Below are 17,587 nucleotides of genomic sequence, written 5' to 3'. Positions count from 1 at the left end.
CCCACAGGCCATAAGCTTCAATCTCCTAAGTCCTGGTTATTTGTGGCTGGATGATTCTCTAGTTAGGAGTCTTTAAAGGTGAGAGGTAGGAGTGGCCTTCATGCTGGAAGTGAGTTCGTGATGCAAGGTACTGCAGCTTTACGCCCCTTCCTTGGACCAAACCTTATTACCTCTCATTCACTGGGAACTGTATGTCTCCTAGAGTAGTGGGTCTCAGACTGGGAGGCCATGTCCTCCATTGGGGCCACGGCCAGATTTTAGGGGAGGCCGAGCCAAGATTTTCGTTGATGCCACGGCAATATTTCAGGTGGCCCACGGCAAGATTTTTAGGGGTAGGACACGGCAAGATTTTAGGGGAGGCCACGGCAAGATTTCAGGTGGGCCATGGCAAGATTTTAGGAGAGAGCACGTCTACCTATAATAGGTTGTAAATGTTACATAAAATCCGATAAGAATAACTTCAGTTATTTATTTTCATTATAGGGAAAAAATTTTGATTTTTACCATCCCAAACCACTTCAGGAGTGCCCAAGGGTCACCTTGAGAGTGAGGATGTGGTGGTAGGGATAGTGCCGTTCCACGGGTGTATGAGGAAACTGGGACTGGCTAGTGGACACACTGAAGCAGACATGTCACGCATCAAGGTGCTAAGGACCACCTCGTACAACGGAGTCACGGAACACTGCCGTAACAAGTAAGAAAACAATGGTAAACATGAGTTTTAATTATATATCTGGAGAGAGAGAGAGAGAGAGAGAGAGAGAGAGAGAGAGAGAGAGATAGAGAGAGACTGCACCTCAGAACATCATTTTTTTGGATAACTAAGTCAGAACACATGTCATTGCTCAATAATAACCCACATGGAGACAGAAACTCAAAATATTTGCATATTTCTATCGCCTCCTGTGATTCTCTTCTGCTAAAGAGGATCCCAGGAGAGGATCGAAATATACAGACCATTTAATCTTCTGGGTTTTTGTTTCCGTGTGGGTTATTATTGAACACATCAGTTTATCTTAACGTGTCAAGAATTTTCAGGTTCGCTCAGGTAAAATGTTATTTACTCACTCTGCTTGATCTGTCTATATCACACCGCCCTACACACTGCCTCTACCATCCTCCATACTAACTGTCTGCTCCACGCAGCTGCAATGACCGATTTAAGAACCTGTGTTCGCCGTCGTCCCAGTGCGTGGAGCACTTCGACCACAGCACCTGCAGCTGCTTCGGCAGCGGCCAGGACGGACTTCGCTGCTCCAACCCAGGTACTCAGAGTTTGTAAATTTTGCTTTATTTTATTTAACCTCCATTGAAATGCTGTCTCAAATTTAGCTTGTTCTGTGATATCTTTTATTCAATATTACAAGTAAGTTTGGAGCTAATGATTTAACTTTTATATAATTATTTATTTACTTCAGTCGTTTTTAAAGTGCATTTAAGAAGTTATTAGTCTTACTTGCTCTCATAATTGTTATTATTATTTATATGAAGTAAAAGTTTGTTGATCATTCAGAGAATCTCTATCATTTGAAAACAATGGTTAAGATTCCATAAAAGAATTATTGCCTTGTATATAATACTCATCGGGCTGTGTAACTCCTACGGATTTTGCGCTTCCCAATAATTGTGAAAATCAACATTATGCAATATTTTCTGGTTCAAATCACTAAAAACAAAACCGCAGTCCTTGTTTCACTCTCGTAACATTTTCTGTCCGGAATGATCCTCCCAAAATTCATCCCTCTAAATACATGAAAATAGGAATAACAGTTCACAACTGCTGATATAAGGTGTAATGTGTACTAGGAATAATGAGTAATAACTATAATTTTCGAAGGAGTGGAGGGGTAAGCCAGCTGAAGGCTTCGGTCATCTGACCGAATTTCCAACTGCGGTTCATCATATGACTAAGGCAACATGTACTGTTTCCTGACAAACCTTACCTAACCTAACCTATCGACTTGACAGAGACGCCAATACTGACCCTCCATAGTGATGGTTACGTGGTCCACCGCCTCTACGAGTGGATGGACCGCGTTCACTCCTACAACGACCTCATCTCCATCGATTTCAAGGTCGGTTCAGGTCAGAGGTCATGGCAGTGAAGGATGATGAAAAAAGGGTAATATATATATTTACTCTGCTGGGAATATCAAGTTAGGGATAAATATTTACTTACAATAGGAAGATTTTACATATTGCGCTTCCGGGATTTTATCTGTATCAGCAGTCTTGCCGAATGTTTATTTTATAAGTAAAAGTAAACTGAGTGAAACAGTTAAGATTCAGTAGAGTTAAAAAGTGGAAGAGGTTAATGGAGTTTAATGAAAAAGACAAGAAGGGTTAAAATAACATAGAATATAATAATGATGCAAGTTTAAGAAACTTGAAAGAAAAAACTAGAGAGAGCTTAAAAATGAGAACTGTATTCCTTTTTAGAAATACATTGAAAAATAAATTATTAAAAAATCAAGACACTGAGAGTCACAAAATCAATAGAAATGAAATAAGTGGAGGAGAATATTAAAATAAGAGATCGCTAATAGTTCAGATTTATGACTCAAAAAACAGAGAGAAGCTCTACACCCCAACCGTTTGTCACTTCCTCAGACTACGTTCACCGACTCGATCCTCTTCCACGCCACGGCCGAGCACCCGGAGAAGCAGTACGTTGGAGCCTCCATCACCTCCTCCGGAAGCATTTACGTGGAGGTGGATCTCGGAGGCGGGGCAGTGAGCGCTGAGGTGGGGCAGAGGATGGTCTTCGAACACTGGCACACACTCACTCTCGTCCACCACCACGAGACACTTAAGGTGAGCTCGTTACGAGAAACTCTAGTAAGTGCCTCAAAGTTTAGTTTATTTAGCTTAGTTTATTGGGTGGTGATCTTTTTATACCGATAAATTGGTTTAAAAAGACACGTAAGCAAAAACTAGGATATATATAGCAGAAAACGTTTCGCTCCTGCGACATTAATTATTTCTAACCCAGAGAAGTGATCAAGTTAGAAGTGATCAAGTTCCCAGGACCGAACATTGTCTATGTTCTAGTGTTTGCTCACGTGTCTTTCTAGTTTATTAGGTTGAAGGCCTATGGACTGCACACGGGTTATTAAGGCTGCAATTCACCCTTGCATTTTTGTGATCGTTAAAACAATAAATAATACGAACTTTCAGAGCTAAAATATCCACTAGAAGTGGAGATGATTTATTATGTTTCTTGATGATTTCTTATGGTTGTTCCTGATAATTTGGAATGTTGATTACTGATAATTAACAATGAACAAAGCAGAAACAAAACAGAAAATAATATAGTGTATGTTTGGACTTAACACTGATATTGTCTTAAACAAGCTACATGATTTAGAGTTTGCTTAAGAAGGCCCTATATGAAGCCCATATATACAGTATTTAATGACTATTCTCACGACGGTCTGTTTTGTGCTAGTGTTCACTTATTGTTTTGTATTCATAATTTACTGTGTTTATTGTTAATTATTTGCTATATTTAATGTATTCTCACGTCCTAGCACGCTTGCATGTGTACAGGTATATATAAACACGAACAGACAAGTTAGAATTTGTTTTTAACCTACATGAGTTGCATATGACTGAATCTTCCATATCTGTCCACTCAGGTATACCTGGACGACAAACTGGAAAAGACACTCATTATCCCCGGGGAGGTCCACTACCTGCATCTCGACCCAGACTTCTACGTAGGCAACGCTCCGGGTATCAGCCGTTGTAAGTCCCTGGATTTGTTTGTTACGAATCAATATAACTCCTTCCTCATGTGTGTCGTGTTGATAAGCGTAAGCATCTTGAGATTCTATGATTTTTCCTTACCCCTTCATCACCTACTAAACCTTTCTATCTTTCATTTTTAGCTCCCCTTATTACTTGTTCCAGGTCTCTCACTGTCTTCTCCATGGCTTTTAGTAATTACTTTTATTTTTCAAGTAGGAATATCTTGCTCCTTCTATCTTATTGTGTGTGTGAGTTTGTGTTTTTGTACGAGTGTGAGAGGGTATATGCTTCTTCGCTTGCCTGCTCATGCAAATTACCAGCATAACGCCCACCTTGTATGAACACCTTGTGTGTGTCTGTGTATGCCTCCAGTATGCGGGCTACCTAAGGACCAGGGCACACACAAGGAAGTGGAGGAGGAGAAGCAACTACAGCAGGAAGAATGCCAACCACAGCAGCCACCTCAGCAACGCTATTACTACGACGTTCAGTCGGCCACCTGCATCGCCTTCAACTACTCCGGCTGTGGCGGCAATGACAACCGTTTCCTCGATCAAGCTTCCTGCATGGACACGTGCTATACACCGGGTGAGTTGAGAGCTACAGGTGTTCTTCATAACTCGTTTGTACACTCCGTAATAGCACACTGCAAAACATGTACACTCCATAACCTGTATAGTTCATGCTTTATGTACTCAACACTCTATACACTCTCAACGTAAACTACAGGCGCACTCCAAATCATATACATTATAACTTGCCCGCTCTATAACCCGTACAATCAATAAGTTGCATACTTCATACCCTGTACATGCAGCCTGTAAACGCCATACCCTTCATACGCCATAAACTTTGCACATTAGCTAATCTAGATATCCTTATACACTAGTACCTCTCTATCAGTCCCTTCTTCCTACTCTAAGACACAACTTTCCCATCCTCCGAATCATCATGTCTGTGCACAAACACCTCTGACCCTCCTCCTATTCGCTTACCTCGTCAGGTCTGAGGTCCCTCAACTCCTTCATGGGTTGTCTGAAGAACGTCTTCTTCAACGACATCAGCATCCTACAGCAGCTGAAGGAGGGTAACAAGTCTACACGCTACATCGGCATGAGCCAGCAGCCTCCTCTCGACTCCAAATGCAATAAGGTAAGACACACTTAAACTTGAATGACCTAGCGGACACAGTGATGAGAGAGAGCATAGTATCGCGTGCGTCTTTATTTATCTCCTCCAAGCCTCTTAGCAAGCATATTGACCTCCTCTTCCCCACAGAAAGATATGGTGCAAGTCACTCTGTCGACAGAGAGCGCTAGCATCAAGCTAACGAACCCCAACCCTGAGAACTACCGGATTTTAATATCCTTCAGGCCCTCCATATCTCGAAGTGTCGTCGCCTCGGGCTACGTGTACGTTCTCAACACGTGGAGTGAGTGGGAGGTGAGTACTTCTGAGTAACTGATGTGTGTGTGTGTGTGTGTGTGGGAAGTGAATATTTTCTGATTCACAAATACATGAAAGCGATTAGTTGAATCATTAACATATAAGAGGTATTTGCTGAGTGAGTAGTGTAGGTGTGTTTATCATGGGCCACTAGGCTTACTACATTGCTCATTTTTTCATATGTTCTTAATATTTCCTTCCTCCTCCGTTTTCGACAGATTCATCACGATGAGAACTATGTGTATTTTGACGTTCACGACAACATTGTTCACCTTAAACCCGATGGCAGAATTAAGATTGACCACTGGCAGTATGTGAGTTTTTTCTGATGTTTCGTAGTTCATTTGTAATTCATTTATATATTAATAGTAATGAATAAAATTTTTTGACGAATGTGAGGTGTAATCAGCACGAGAAATTCTTAATGACTGTACTATGTATTAATGAAAAAGAAGCACCTTGATTTAGTTACATAAATACATATGCAAAACAACAAATGTGAAAAACTCGTGAATTTCAAAGTGGTTTCGAGACTTCTCACATTATCAAGGTCCTTGATAATGTGAGAAATCACGAAAGCACTTCGAATTTCACAATTTCTTCACAGTGGTTGTTTTGCATATTGTGATATTACCTGTTTACTGTGATCTTATTACATAAATGCATATATGGATGACAAATAAATGTTTAAACATAAACCATATTCTTACAAGTCTTCGCTTCTCTTCTTGTTGAGTTCTTGATTATAAAATGATCTATTCTCGCTTCTTTTATCCCCCCAATTCTCTTCAGGTGCTGTATGAATCCAATGGGTAGAGTATTTCCACTTCTCTCTCCCCCCCCCATCCCCATGAATTTAATTATATAAATTATCTTGTTTGGGATTCTTTAAGACATTTATTTGTCATGTGGTTGTCGGTGTTCGTTAGACTAAACTTTACGAATGTCGATCAGATGGAGATTCGTTACGAGAATGACTTGATCATTATGAGAGTGAACCAGATGACAGCCTCCAAGAAGATGCCTGGGACTATGGTTTTCTCCTCTCATATCAACATCGGCGCCAGCATCCTCAAGGAATTCCCAGGTGATAACTTCGCTCTTAAGAAGTGTCTGTGTTTGTTGTTATCACCTGTCATTACTTAGTTCCCCCCCCAAAAAAAAATGAAAGTATAGTATTCTAAACTGGTCATAAGAAACACTTGTGTTATTGGACAGTGATACTGTGTCCAAGTCTGTGTTGATATTAATGTTTCTTATACTGCATATCCATCCCCGCACGTACTGATGAGGGGCTGTTAATCTAAGGAATGAGAACTACCCTTCCTTTCCTAGATTAAACCTAATTACCTTGCATTGCCCAGGTGTTGTATGACTCCCACTGGGTTTAGCACTTCTCCGCGAATATAATATTAAAGATATTCTCCAGGATTCATAGGGTGTCTGAGGAAGGTGGAGGTGGGAGGAGAAACAGTTGACATACGATCCATCGTGGGTACCCCGCTGGTCAGCAAAGATGTCACCTTCGACAACTGCCAGGTCGGTTTTTCTTTGATACCCAGGGTATTGAACCAATCCTAATCACATACCTTTTCTTAGGTCCTGCATAATTTCCCGTGTTTAGTGCTTCTTTATGAATAAAGTAAAAATAATTTGGCTCCATGCAGGTGCTTTAAGAGCCCAAAAAGTTGCAGCTGAAAGTAATTTATTCCCGTTGTGTCAGCTAAAATGTTTTGGTCTGGATGTTTTTAGCTACAACTTTGTTGTTCCTCCTGAAAGTCTCAAGTGAAAAGTCTTTGATTTATAAAAAAAAATCGTATACAGTTTATAGACAAATAGGCTTCGTAATATATTTTCTCTCTAGAAAAAAATATCCGACACGAATACTTGAATCGTAGCCTTTTTTTTTCCTTTTTTTTTTACGTAATTCCAGAGTCTGTATGACCCTCTTAATTTACTGCTTCACAAAATTATAACAACAGTCCACGTACAGAGTAAAAATTCCAGTAATTTGATATTCTCTAATTAAATTTTCTTAGTCTTATAGTACAATCGATTTTCTTTATATACAAGATTTAGTTTATTTCATATGTTGACGTGTGCAGGTGCTGGGTCCATGTGAGAGGCCTGGTTCATGTGAACACGGAGCCACTTGTACTGTAGTGAAGGACGGAATTCAGTGCAACTGCTCAGGGACTGGTTACACTGGCAAGACGTGTCACTTCTGTAAGTGTTGATAAAAGATGTACTTTATACAGGTAACTTAATCACTTGCTATATGATTATGATTATTTCTTAATGGTTATTACTGGACAAATGCTGTATTTTTATTGTATGACTTTATAAGCACTGAAAATCTTTCACAGTGGCATAAAAATCTTTCCACAGCACTGTACAGGAAGTCGTGTGAGCAGTACAGACAGATTGGCTACAACATCTCAGGTATCTACAAGATTGATGTAGATGGGAATGGTCCTCTGCCGCCTGCTTTCGTCAAGTGTTCCTTCAGTGAGTTTTCATTGGAAACAACTACTATTGTGGAACACAACCTGCCAGAAAATTCCGTGAGTATTGGTTCGGGTGTACTGTAATCCTTAGGGAAAATTTCTCATGTTATGGAGGAGTCTGTTGTGAAATATTGCTAATGTCAGAAAAATGTCACTTGGTTCGTAATACAGATGTCTTTTGGCTTATGTCTCTAACGTCAGTTAACACTCAGTTTTGAGTTCGATCACAGACTGGTAAGAATTTTTATGACTGATATCTTCATGCTGGTTTAAAGCTTCAGAATATTAATTTACTGAGTAAATATAATGAGAAGCAAATAGACGGTTAAACTGCTATTAATGGTAAAGTCTAGTAATAAAATCTTCACAACAGTAGCATTAGTTTAAATGGCCAAGAAAAGGCAGTTTTTAATATACAATAAAAAAAAAATATAGTAGCTATGGACTGAGTCCAGAGTAAATATAAATTATTTAATATAACATTAAAACTTTTTCTTGTAGGACGTGCGGAGGCCAGGGATGGATAGCCTGCAGCTCAAGGTGTCCTACAGAGACTTTACGGACGAGATGCTAAAAGTTATCATCAGCCAGTCCAACTCCTGCTCTCAAGAGGTTCGTGGCTACATTTTGGGAGATTGCTATTTTTCTTGCCTTCGTCAGGGAAAATTAGTCTGTCATACAATAACCCGTTCAGTGATGCCGTTGTACCTATAGAAGAATTCGGCAAAAGGAAACCACTGACATGGCCTCGACATACCAACTGCTGACTTAGTACGAATTAACCTCAGGAAAGACTAGTATAATTTGTTCAGAGGATAGTCTTTCAAGTATGACTTAAGGTTTTCAAGACCTTATATATGGACTTAAAGGGAATTTTGACATGAAATATTAATGCTGCAGAGTATAAAGGGTGGATTTATCTGCTTTCAGATGAGATACAACTGTCGAAGGTCGCCCCTGAAGCTGTCTACCAGGACCTGGTTCTCTTCTCCATCTGACAAGTTCATCACCAGTTTTGGTTCCAAAACTCCTGGGTTGTGTACATGCAAAGGTTAGCAGTAGCTGAGTATTAGTATTTTTATGGAGATGCGCTGTAACATGTTGAGTCATACGGAAGTTAATCCTGTATGCGCCAAGGAAGTGTAGGGTAGCTGTATTTTTTTTTTATCCAGAGTCCCTCACTATCTCAAAGGTAATCCCTCTTGATGGGCAGGAGTTGAGAAATATCCTTCTTGATTATCCTTCCGTGACTAGATTACCACTGTTGCCTCAGTAAAGTACTTGGCGGACTCCAGTGGCGTACCGCCAACACTGACGAAAAGACAAACTCTGCAGAACAAGTTATTATAATGGAACAAAGTTTGTTGTGTGTAGAACATAATCAAACTTTATACACAGCCAAACAGTGTCCGAATAAAACCTTGTTTTGTAACTTATCGCCAAATTATGACATTGCCACACTTCTAAACTAGATTGTTAAATCTGTTTCACAAGCTGGTAATTTTTCATTATAAAATAATATTAAGAATTTCACTTTAACTTGTCTGTGTTATTGGCTCATTTAAATTAATGTTAACATAGAATAACTCACAAACGATTCAAGGGAAAAAAGGCTGTAGTTAAAATCTTTCACTAGGTTTCCACAGAGATTAATAATAATTATATTATTATTACTATTATTATTATAATTATTATTATAATTATTATTATTATTAGTAGTAGTAGTAGTACTTTTCTCTATATCTAGGTCATTCAGTACAGGGAAGCAATGGGGGTTCGACTCTTCCGTTCTTCCTTTCCGCTAATCGCTAAACGAACACTGTCTGCACTCACCTAATTGTCTCCACAGATATGAAATCTTGTTACAATAAGGAGGTGCCGTGCAACTGTGACGTGGGTGATGGACTGCCAAGGGAAGACAAGGCGATCATCACAAACCCCAGTCACTTGCCCATCACCACCATGGTCTTCCTGCAGGACCCAACAGGAACCCGTGAGGACACTGAAGGAATCATCACGCTTGATCCCCTCAAGTGTACTAAGGAAGGTATGTCATTTGAGAAAAAGGATAGAGAAGGGATGGATTTGAGTGGATGGTTTGTGGTGGGAGAGCAGAGGAAGGGGGTTATGGTTGACAATTGAAAGGGGTAATCAATAGGGGCAACTGGAAAGGAATGGAAGTGTGGGGTTGATCATGTTACGTTTGGGAAGAAAGGAGAAAGTTAAGACGAAGTTAAAATGTGTGAAGAATATTAAATACGTAGCCTAGATGTACATTACCATTTGGTCAAAGCCCTCTGGTCATTTTTAAATTTTCTTCTCAAATGTCTTCAACTTCGCATTAATTCATTTAGTAGCAATCATGGTACACTTATGTGTTTAGTAATAATGTATATATAAGAAGCAGAAAACCCGTGTGAGACATTTAATGCAAGGGGTAATGAAGGTTAGATCCAATGTCCTCTAAGTATGAGACAGACTAATTTTTCTCAGTCAGGTTTTCCCCTGAACTGATGGTAGATACGTAGTCATTTAGCAAGAGTACTGTTATTTCAGTGGTATACAGTACCGACAAGATGATAAATAAAACAAACCTATCTTTATTGTAGAAACGTGCTGAGAGCTTAGTTTAATAGTTTAATATGTTTATTATGCACCCTATACCCATCCTGTGGGCGGTAGTCAAAAGATTACAGAGGTACATAATTGGTCCAGGGACTGGACTCCAAAGTTTTGATAGCTGAGCAAGTTACAAAGGTTGTGGAGTGATGAAGCACTAACAGAAGACACATCACCATGGACAGAGCTTGCTTAGTACAGATGTATTGTTAATGTGTTCAGAGCAATAAAAAATAATAATCTTAAATGGATCGTTTTTAAGTAAACAAGTTTGTTTATAAGATGAGGAAAGACCTTCATATAGCTCTCCTGAACCTAAACCAACTTAAATTTTAAACCTGTCTTCCTTATAGCTAATATTCTCTCTTTATTGATTTACATTTGAAGTATTTCTCAGGTACGGTCTCTTACTTCACAGCCTTGGAGGAACAGACTGTGAGCTTCCGGAGGGGCGGCAGCTACCTGGAGGTGCCGGCCTGGCGAGTAGGTAGTCTCTTCCTCAGCTTCAAGACCACCTCCAGGAGGGCGGTCATTGCCTACCAACCTGCCTATCACCCCAGCCACGCCTCCTTCAAGATCTCTCTCGTTGGAGGTCAGCCGCTTGCCCCTTCCTTGTTTATACTTTGGTATTTATAAGTTAAACCTATTTTTTTTCTTCTTATAGTTGCTATTTAACTCTTGTGTGTTTACTGCATCACCGAGAATGTAATAATTATGCAAGTAATTAACAAACATTAAACCTGTACCAGTTATACAAAAAAAAAAAAATTAAAAGATAAGCTTTTAGGAAAATACGCAAAAAATATTAAATGGGAAATTGATATATCATGAATTAAGCAATTTTTAAAATCCATTTCAAAGCTTGATATGACTCTGCTTCCAGCTTTACATTTTCTATCGTTAAGAAAAACACGTCCAGGAATGGTATAAGCTACAGGATTGTACTGATTTTTCTTTGTCGGTACAAAGTTGAGGTTAACCCGTATATAGTCATGTGGCTACAGGTAACATTCACACACCTGTACCCTGTGTATCCTGCGCCACGACCTTAAAAATTATTATATTTGTCATCGGATCATTGTGATCTCTGACAAATTCTTCCCTTAGGGGATTGTCTTCATAAAGCGAATTTTATGTACCTGATTACCTTTCATTTTCATTTTCCACATGAGTAGAATAACTCATTTGTTACTCTCTTCGATCCAGGTAAGGAGATTGAGTTCATGTACAGCTTCCGCAATCAGCTCCACCGCAGTCGCCTCTCCACCAGGCGGCCCCTCAACACCGGCAGCTGGCAGCAGCTCCTTGTTGATATCTACGACCACCAGCTGCGACTTGTCGTTAACTCTGATGAAGATCTCATAGATATTGAGAAGGATGTTAACCTCGGTGTCCTCGATGGTTCCATGTTCCTAGGTGCCATTCCTCCGTAAGTATTGTTATTCCTAGGTGCCATCCCTGATTGAGTACTGATGCTCCTAGGTGCCAACTCAAACCCATTGTAAGTACTGATGTCAATAAGCGACATTGTAAGTAATGTTAATAGGTGACATCCTTTTCTACGTACTAAATATGGGACGATACCATAAATTTTGCAGGTACCAGTACGTAATTTTCGGACAACCCCGATAATTTCGTTATGTTTTTTATTTTTTAAAATAATGACTTCGTTCAATATATTGCACAGTGGGAAGCAAATAACATAGGAATATTAGATAATCTAATTTCTAATTCCTCCTAAATGATGTCATTATTCATTACTTGGCCTGTTATATTAGTTACTGGCTGTCAAAGGGACTTGTCGATAGTGTGTGTGTGTGTGAGAAAGAGAGAGAGAGAGAGAGAGAGAGAGAGAGAGAGAGAGAGAGAGAGAGAGAGAAAGAGTGTCTCAATCGTTAGGTAGAATGTTAATGCTGACATTTTTAAGCACGCTTGTAAAATTAATAATTTAAGAGTAACGGTTCGTATCGGACGTTTTGAGATACCATAAATATGTCCGATAACCGCGTTACCAATGCTATAGCACGTCCCCCAGTAAGTATTGATGTTAATAGGGGTCAGTTCATTGTAAGAGTGATGTTTCTGTCACTCTGGATGAGATATTTCCTTAAGTATTAATGTTACTAGATGTGCTATCCCACTGTAGCGTGGGACACACAACTCGTTGAGAACGTAGACTCTGAATACTTCATGTAGCTACCCACACACACACACACACAACTGTATGGAAGGGAGACTGCTATAAGGACAGAAAATAAGCAAGTAACTGGTCAGTAGTAAACAAGGCGAATTTTGTAGTGAGAATACTTTAGCTCGGGTATTTGCACTGAAGCAGCATATAGAAATCTCACTGGATTTACAATTTCACATGGCATAGTTCTAAAAATTAATGTGATAAATTGTAAATTAATAGTATTATAATTACCTGTTCTTAAAATCGTGGTGGTTCATGCATTACTGTGATGGTTTTTCCAGCATTCCGTCCAAATATACCAGTCATTTATAATTTTTAAGTCTGTATGCATCTAGGATTTTTTTCTTTGTATTTTCTTCTTATGCTTCTTTCTTCTCAGGCAATTCCTTACTGAGGAAGACAAGAAGGATGGACTGGAGGGACTCGTGGGTTGTATCCGTGGATTGGCCCTTAATGATGAGCTGGTGGACCTGAAGGCATTCGTCAGGGCTTCGGCTCATGGAGTCAGTTCTGGCTGCACGCCCTCCTGTGAACCCAATCCCTGCAAGAACGGTGCATTGTGCACTGAAAACTGGGGATCATACGAGTGTGTCTGTAAGAATCCCTTCGCTCATTCTGGCAGGCACTGTGAAATTAGTAAGTACAAATTTGATTTTCTATAAAACAGAGATATAAGATATGCAGTATTTTTCTGAGACAGTTCATGAACAGATATTGTCCACTAAACAATGATTCTTGAGGCACAGGGAGTTAAAGTTGAGCAAATGTTGATATGCCTTTATCTTTGATGAGTTCTCAGAGTTTTTCTACTCCCGGAGAAAAACTCGGGCTGCTGGACACCCTCTTTACCTACTGACGGCCTCTAATAGTCATATCAATGTGTGATAAATGAGACACTTATGCAACATATGTGTCTCATTTCTCGACTTACCGTATCTATGTATAAAATTTTTATTTACGTATACTATCGCATTTGCAGACATCAACGAGGATGCTCTTACCTTTACCACATTGGAATCCAAGTTGAAATACTTCACTAACGACATAAACAAACTTGGAGAAAATAACCTGCTTACGAAGAGCTTCCTTATCAACTTCCGGACTTACTCTAAGACGGGGCTCATCCTCTTCGCTTACGACTCCCTGCACAACTTCATTCAGTTGTACCTGGCACAGGAGAACGAGGTGGTGTTCCTCTTCAACTATGGCTATGAAATCAAACGGGTCATGGTGACAGCTGACAGCGGTGGTCAGTGTTCCATAAACTGGGGTTACTGGTTGTTTTATTTGTTTTCGTGTGTGTGTGTGTGTGTGTGTGTGTGTGTGTGTGTGTGTGTGTGTGTGTGTGTGTGTGTGTGTGTGTGTGTGTGTGTGTGTGTGTGTGTGTGTGTGTGTGTGTGTGTATTGCACTATTATGAAGGTAGAAACTGAAGATATTTTATAAACACTTAACTAATGCAGATATTACAATCAACACTAGATTTCATACAACTTCACTCTCTTATATTTATTTCAACGCTGAACTGATTGTATAAATCTTCTAAATTTTTTCTAAGTAATAGGTGATATAAAAAATCCTCTAATCAAAGGATTAATATATTAGTTATTTTACATATATGCTTAAGCAGAATTCCATCAAAATGTATAAGTCAGTATTCAACAGGATAGCGTTGCCACCAAAAAACATCACACATACGTATATACAGTTCTTGCAACATTATACATACAGTTCTTGCAACATCATACATACAGTTCTTGCAACATCATACATACAGTTCTTGCAACATCATACATACAGTTCTTGCAACATCATACATACAGTTCTTGCAACATCATACATACAGTTCTTGCAACATCATACATACAGTTCTTGCAACATCATACATACAGTTCTTGCAACATCATACATACAGTTCTTGCAACATCATACATACAGTTCTTGCAACTTCGTAAGAGCTTTTCTTCTGATTTATCTACAGACGTAAAGCTGCTGGATCAGGGATCGCATCTTATGATTTATGCAAATACTTATGATATTTATGTCTGGAAGAAAGGCCCATTGTTTTTTTTTCCTCATCAACTCGTATATTTATGCTGTAATTACTAATTTTATTTCTAATGTTTTTTTTATTAATAACTGACTTAAGAATCCGAAGACGGGCTTGTAAAATTAAAGAATTATTTTCGTGGCCAGATTTTATGTTGCGTTTATGTTGTAATTTAAATACCAGGTTTTTTATGGTCTGAAACATAAACATATTCTCGTTTTTTATAACCTAAATTTTAGATGCAGCCGTCAATATTATTTGGGAAAAAGCTCAATCACAAAGTTTTTTTTTTTTTTTTGAACACCTAGAGCGGCTGTCTCAAGACCTGTGGAGCTCAGACCCCCGTGGAAGGCTGCTAAGTTATTTCCAAGGCACACATGATTATTACTAAATTCTTAATAGTTTTTTGTTATTACAGCTATTAACTTGTTGGGGTGAGAGATATAAACTCCTTGTACTCGGAAAGGTTTCTAGTATTATTATTATTATTATTAATATTATTATTATTACCATCTCGAAAAGGTTGGAAACCACTGACCTGGATTTTTAAATACACCACTGGTGTTAATTTATTTTAGTTAAGGCGAAATTTAAAGAGAACATGATATGATAGAACCAACACACACACGCCAAAAAATGCATGCACTCGAACACACATATGTACAGATGAATACGTATTCATGCTGGCAGCATATACTCACTCGAACGCATGTACCCCAACGGCTATGAACGCTCTCAAATGCTGATGTACCCTTTACATACAGTGGTGTTTAACAAGGGACAGTCTGTGCAGCTGTCAGTGGAACGTACCTCCAGTTCCACCAGCATGCGCATCCTCACCAACGGTGTCTTCTTCAACGCATCTGTCGATGCTGGTGTGCGGCTATTTCAGGACAATGAGTACCAGCAGCTACCCTTCGGAAGCAGCCAACCTCTCCCTGAGATAGTGCGCTACCCACACTCTCCCACCAAACCCATGAATTTCTTCCAGGTAAATGCTCTCTATTGTTCCCTGAAGGTTCTGTATCTTAACTGAATATTTTCGAGTGTGTCAGATGGATGGGTTGGTTTATTAGGTTTAAAGCTTAACTATATCAGGGTCATTATTATTTTTATTATTATTATTATTATCAATAAGAGCTAAATGAAGAAGATTTAAACAGCGCTCCATATACTTCATTAGGCTGCATGTAACCAGTCCAGTAATAGTCGTTGATTCTCTGCTCCCTAAAATAGAAATTAAACTCCAAGTAATGTACACTAAGAAATAGATGCCTCTTGGTGTTCTGTATATCACCTTGTATGGATTACCGTGTGTGTGTACGTCCTATGGTAAGCAGGTGCAGCTAACACCTAAGATCTCATCTAACTGCTGTTTTCCTCAGGTATATCTTGGCTCAGCCAACGACATACAGTACGATGTACACTCATCCATCCCTGGTATAGAGGGCTGCATCAGGGGCCTCAAAATTGGTTCAAGTTTCGTTTCACTCACCGACTTCTACCTCAATTCCACATACCCAGGTGAGTGTTCACGTTCCTGGGAGAGAATCCACCTACCCAGAAGAGTATTCAAGTACTTTGTGATATAAATGATTTAGAAAATCGAAAAGTCGAAGAATTAAACACTTTGCAACATACGAGAATCTTTATTAATATTCCAATATGTTCCTAAAGTGTCCAATTCATCAAACACTATATTGAGTGTATGGGAGTTTACTTTCTCAAAATTAACAAAATCAATATGCCATATCAGTATATGCAGGTTGTAGTTTTTTTTCTTCAAATTCTGAAAATATCTATGTTTGTCTAACTCGACCACTTGTGACTCACCCATTTGCTTTTCATTGGTCGCCATCTATGTAATTCAACCACATCTGCCTCATCTAATCACGCTTGTTTCTTCCTTGATGTCTGGAAGCAGTGGATGGCATCAAAATGAACTGCACGATGGCATGTGACCACCATCCATGCCTCAACAATGGCATCTGTACTGAAGACTTCCACTACTTCAACAATTTTCAGTGTGACTGTGTGGGCACGTCCTACACGGGTCCAACCTGTAGTGCTGGTGAGTACACTGTATGGACACGATGTGACACCTGGAATATTTATTGGTAAGTACACTGGAGAAGGTATACCCTACCTGCAGTGCTGTGCCCTATCTGCAGTGCTGGTTGAGCACCTGCAGTGCCTATAAGTAAACTTTCAAGGGGGTAAATATACACGTGGCGTACTTGAAATTACTCTATCAATGCTGTTTCCAGATGCAGTTAATCACTCCCTTCGTCATACTTAAATTGAAAGACAAGGAAACGTATGTCCAACATCCACATACCTGCCACATGGATATTTTACGTATTTGTGATGAACATTGGTTTGTTCTACACCATTATCTCCAACATACATCAAAAACACAAGTAGGCATTGTTTGCGTTGTGTGGACCTGTGTAGTATAACCGAGAACACCTGCTACATCCTACATCCATATTTTCCTGAATATTACCAGCAAAGACAACCATTTCTTTTAACTATTTTCAATTAAACTTATCACGATTTGCTAAAGTTATTGGTGGAGGAGACAGTTTCTACAATCCACATTTTTATTAGTCAAAGATTACGTTCGTTACGTTCATTGTCATTCATTTACAACACTCCTAAATTTAACTCCTTCTCTAGAAAGTAGACTAAATTAACTTTCTACAAAGATTCAATATTATTATTCTTAAACATGTTTTTTATATAATTTTTCAGAGCATTTTTTTTATAAAGTAAATAATTATTCATTAGTTTTCAACTCTTCTGTGTAGTTCCCACTTCCCCCTCGCCCCTAGTGGGTCCTTACTTGTGAGTCCCTTCTATATTTCATAACGCTAGGCATTATCATCATATTTCATATCTGTTGCCATGATTCGTATAGCAAAGGTGGAGTAAATAACACTTGGATGCCATTTATTTCTTTATTAATGAGGTTTCGCCAATACAATCGCATTTTCAGGCCAGTAAGACCTGATACAGTGATG

General features: G+C 39.1%; 1 protein-coding gene across 5 annotated transcripts in view; it reads left to right on the top strand.

Moving 5' to 3' along the window:
• Nucleotides 1-17,587, top strand: part of LOC128689582 (axotactin-like) — a 65,017-nt gene that overhangs the window by 23,202 nt on the left and 24,228 nt on the right. For all 5 annotated transcript variants that reach the window (XM_070087614.1, XM_070087613.1, XM_070087612.1 and 2 more), the window contains exons 8-30: nucleotides 523-694; nucleotides 1,147-1,265; nucleotides 1,969-2,075; nucleotides 2,611-2,814; nucleotides 3,639-3,747; nucleotides 4,123-4,338; nucleotides 4,754-4,902; nucleotides 5,029-5,193; nucleotides 5,415-5,510; nucleotides 6,151-6,283; nucleotides 6,626-6,735; nucleotides 7,302-7,422; nucleotides 7,585-7,760; nucleotides 8,205-8,315; nucleotides 8,634-8,754; nucleotides 9,553-9,750; nucleotides 10,741-10,914; nucleotides 11,529-11,751; nucleotides 12,896-13,152; nucleotides 13,496-13,765; nucleotides 15,329-15,555; nucleotides 15,950-16,088; nucleotides 16,489-16,635. In XM_070087614.1, coding sequence (XP_069943715.1) covers nucleotides 523-694; nucleotides 1,147-1,265; nucleotides 1,969-2,075; nucleotides 2,611-2,814; nucleotides 3,639-3,747; nucleotides 4,123-4,338; nucleotides 4,754-4,902; nucleotides 5,029-5,193; nucleotides 5,415-5,510; nucleotides 6,151-6,283; nucleotides 6,626-6,735; nucleotides 7,302-7,422; nucleotides 7,585-7,760; nucleotides 8,205-8,315; nucleotides 8,634-8,754; nucleotides 9,553-9,750; nucleotides 10,741-10,914; nucleotides 11,529-11,751; nucleotides 12,896-13,152; nucleotides 13,496-13,765; nucleotides 15,329-15,555; nucleotides 15,950-16,088; nucleotides 16,489-16,635 — 3,744 coding nt within the window. The remainder of the gene's footprint in view (nucleotides 1-522; nucleotides 695-1,146; nucleotides 1,266-1,968; nucleotides 2,076-2,610; nucleotides 2,815-3,638; nucleotides 3,748-4,122; nucleotides 4,339-4,753; nucleotides 4,903-5,028; nucleotides 5,194-5,414; nucleotides 5,511-6,150; nucleotides 6,284-6,625; nucleotides 6,736-7,301; nucleotides 7,423-7,584; nucleotides 7,761-8,204; nucleotides 8,316-8,633; nucleotides 8,755-9,552; nucleotides 9,751-10,740; nucleotides 10,915-11,528; nucleotides 11,752-12,895; nucleotides 13,153-13,495; nucleotides 13,766-15,328; nucleotides 15,556-15,949; nucleotides 16,089-16,488; nucleotides 16,636-17,587) is intronic.

This window comes from Cherax quadricarinatus, chromosome 22 (assembly GCF_038502225.1).
Source record: "Cherax quadricarinatus isolate ZL_2023a chromosome 22, ASM3850222v1, whole genome shotgun sequence".
NCBI lineage: Eukaryota > Metazoa > Arthropoda > Malacostraca > Decapoda > Parastacidae > Cherax > Cherax quadricarinatus.
Note: the sequence above shows the minus strand (reverse complement) of the source record. Positions and strands in the feature narration are given on the sequence as shown.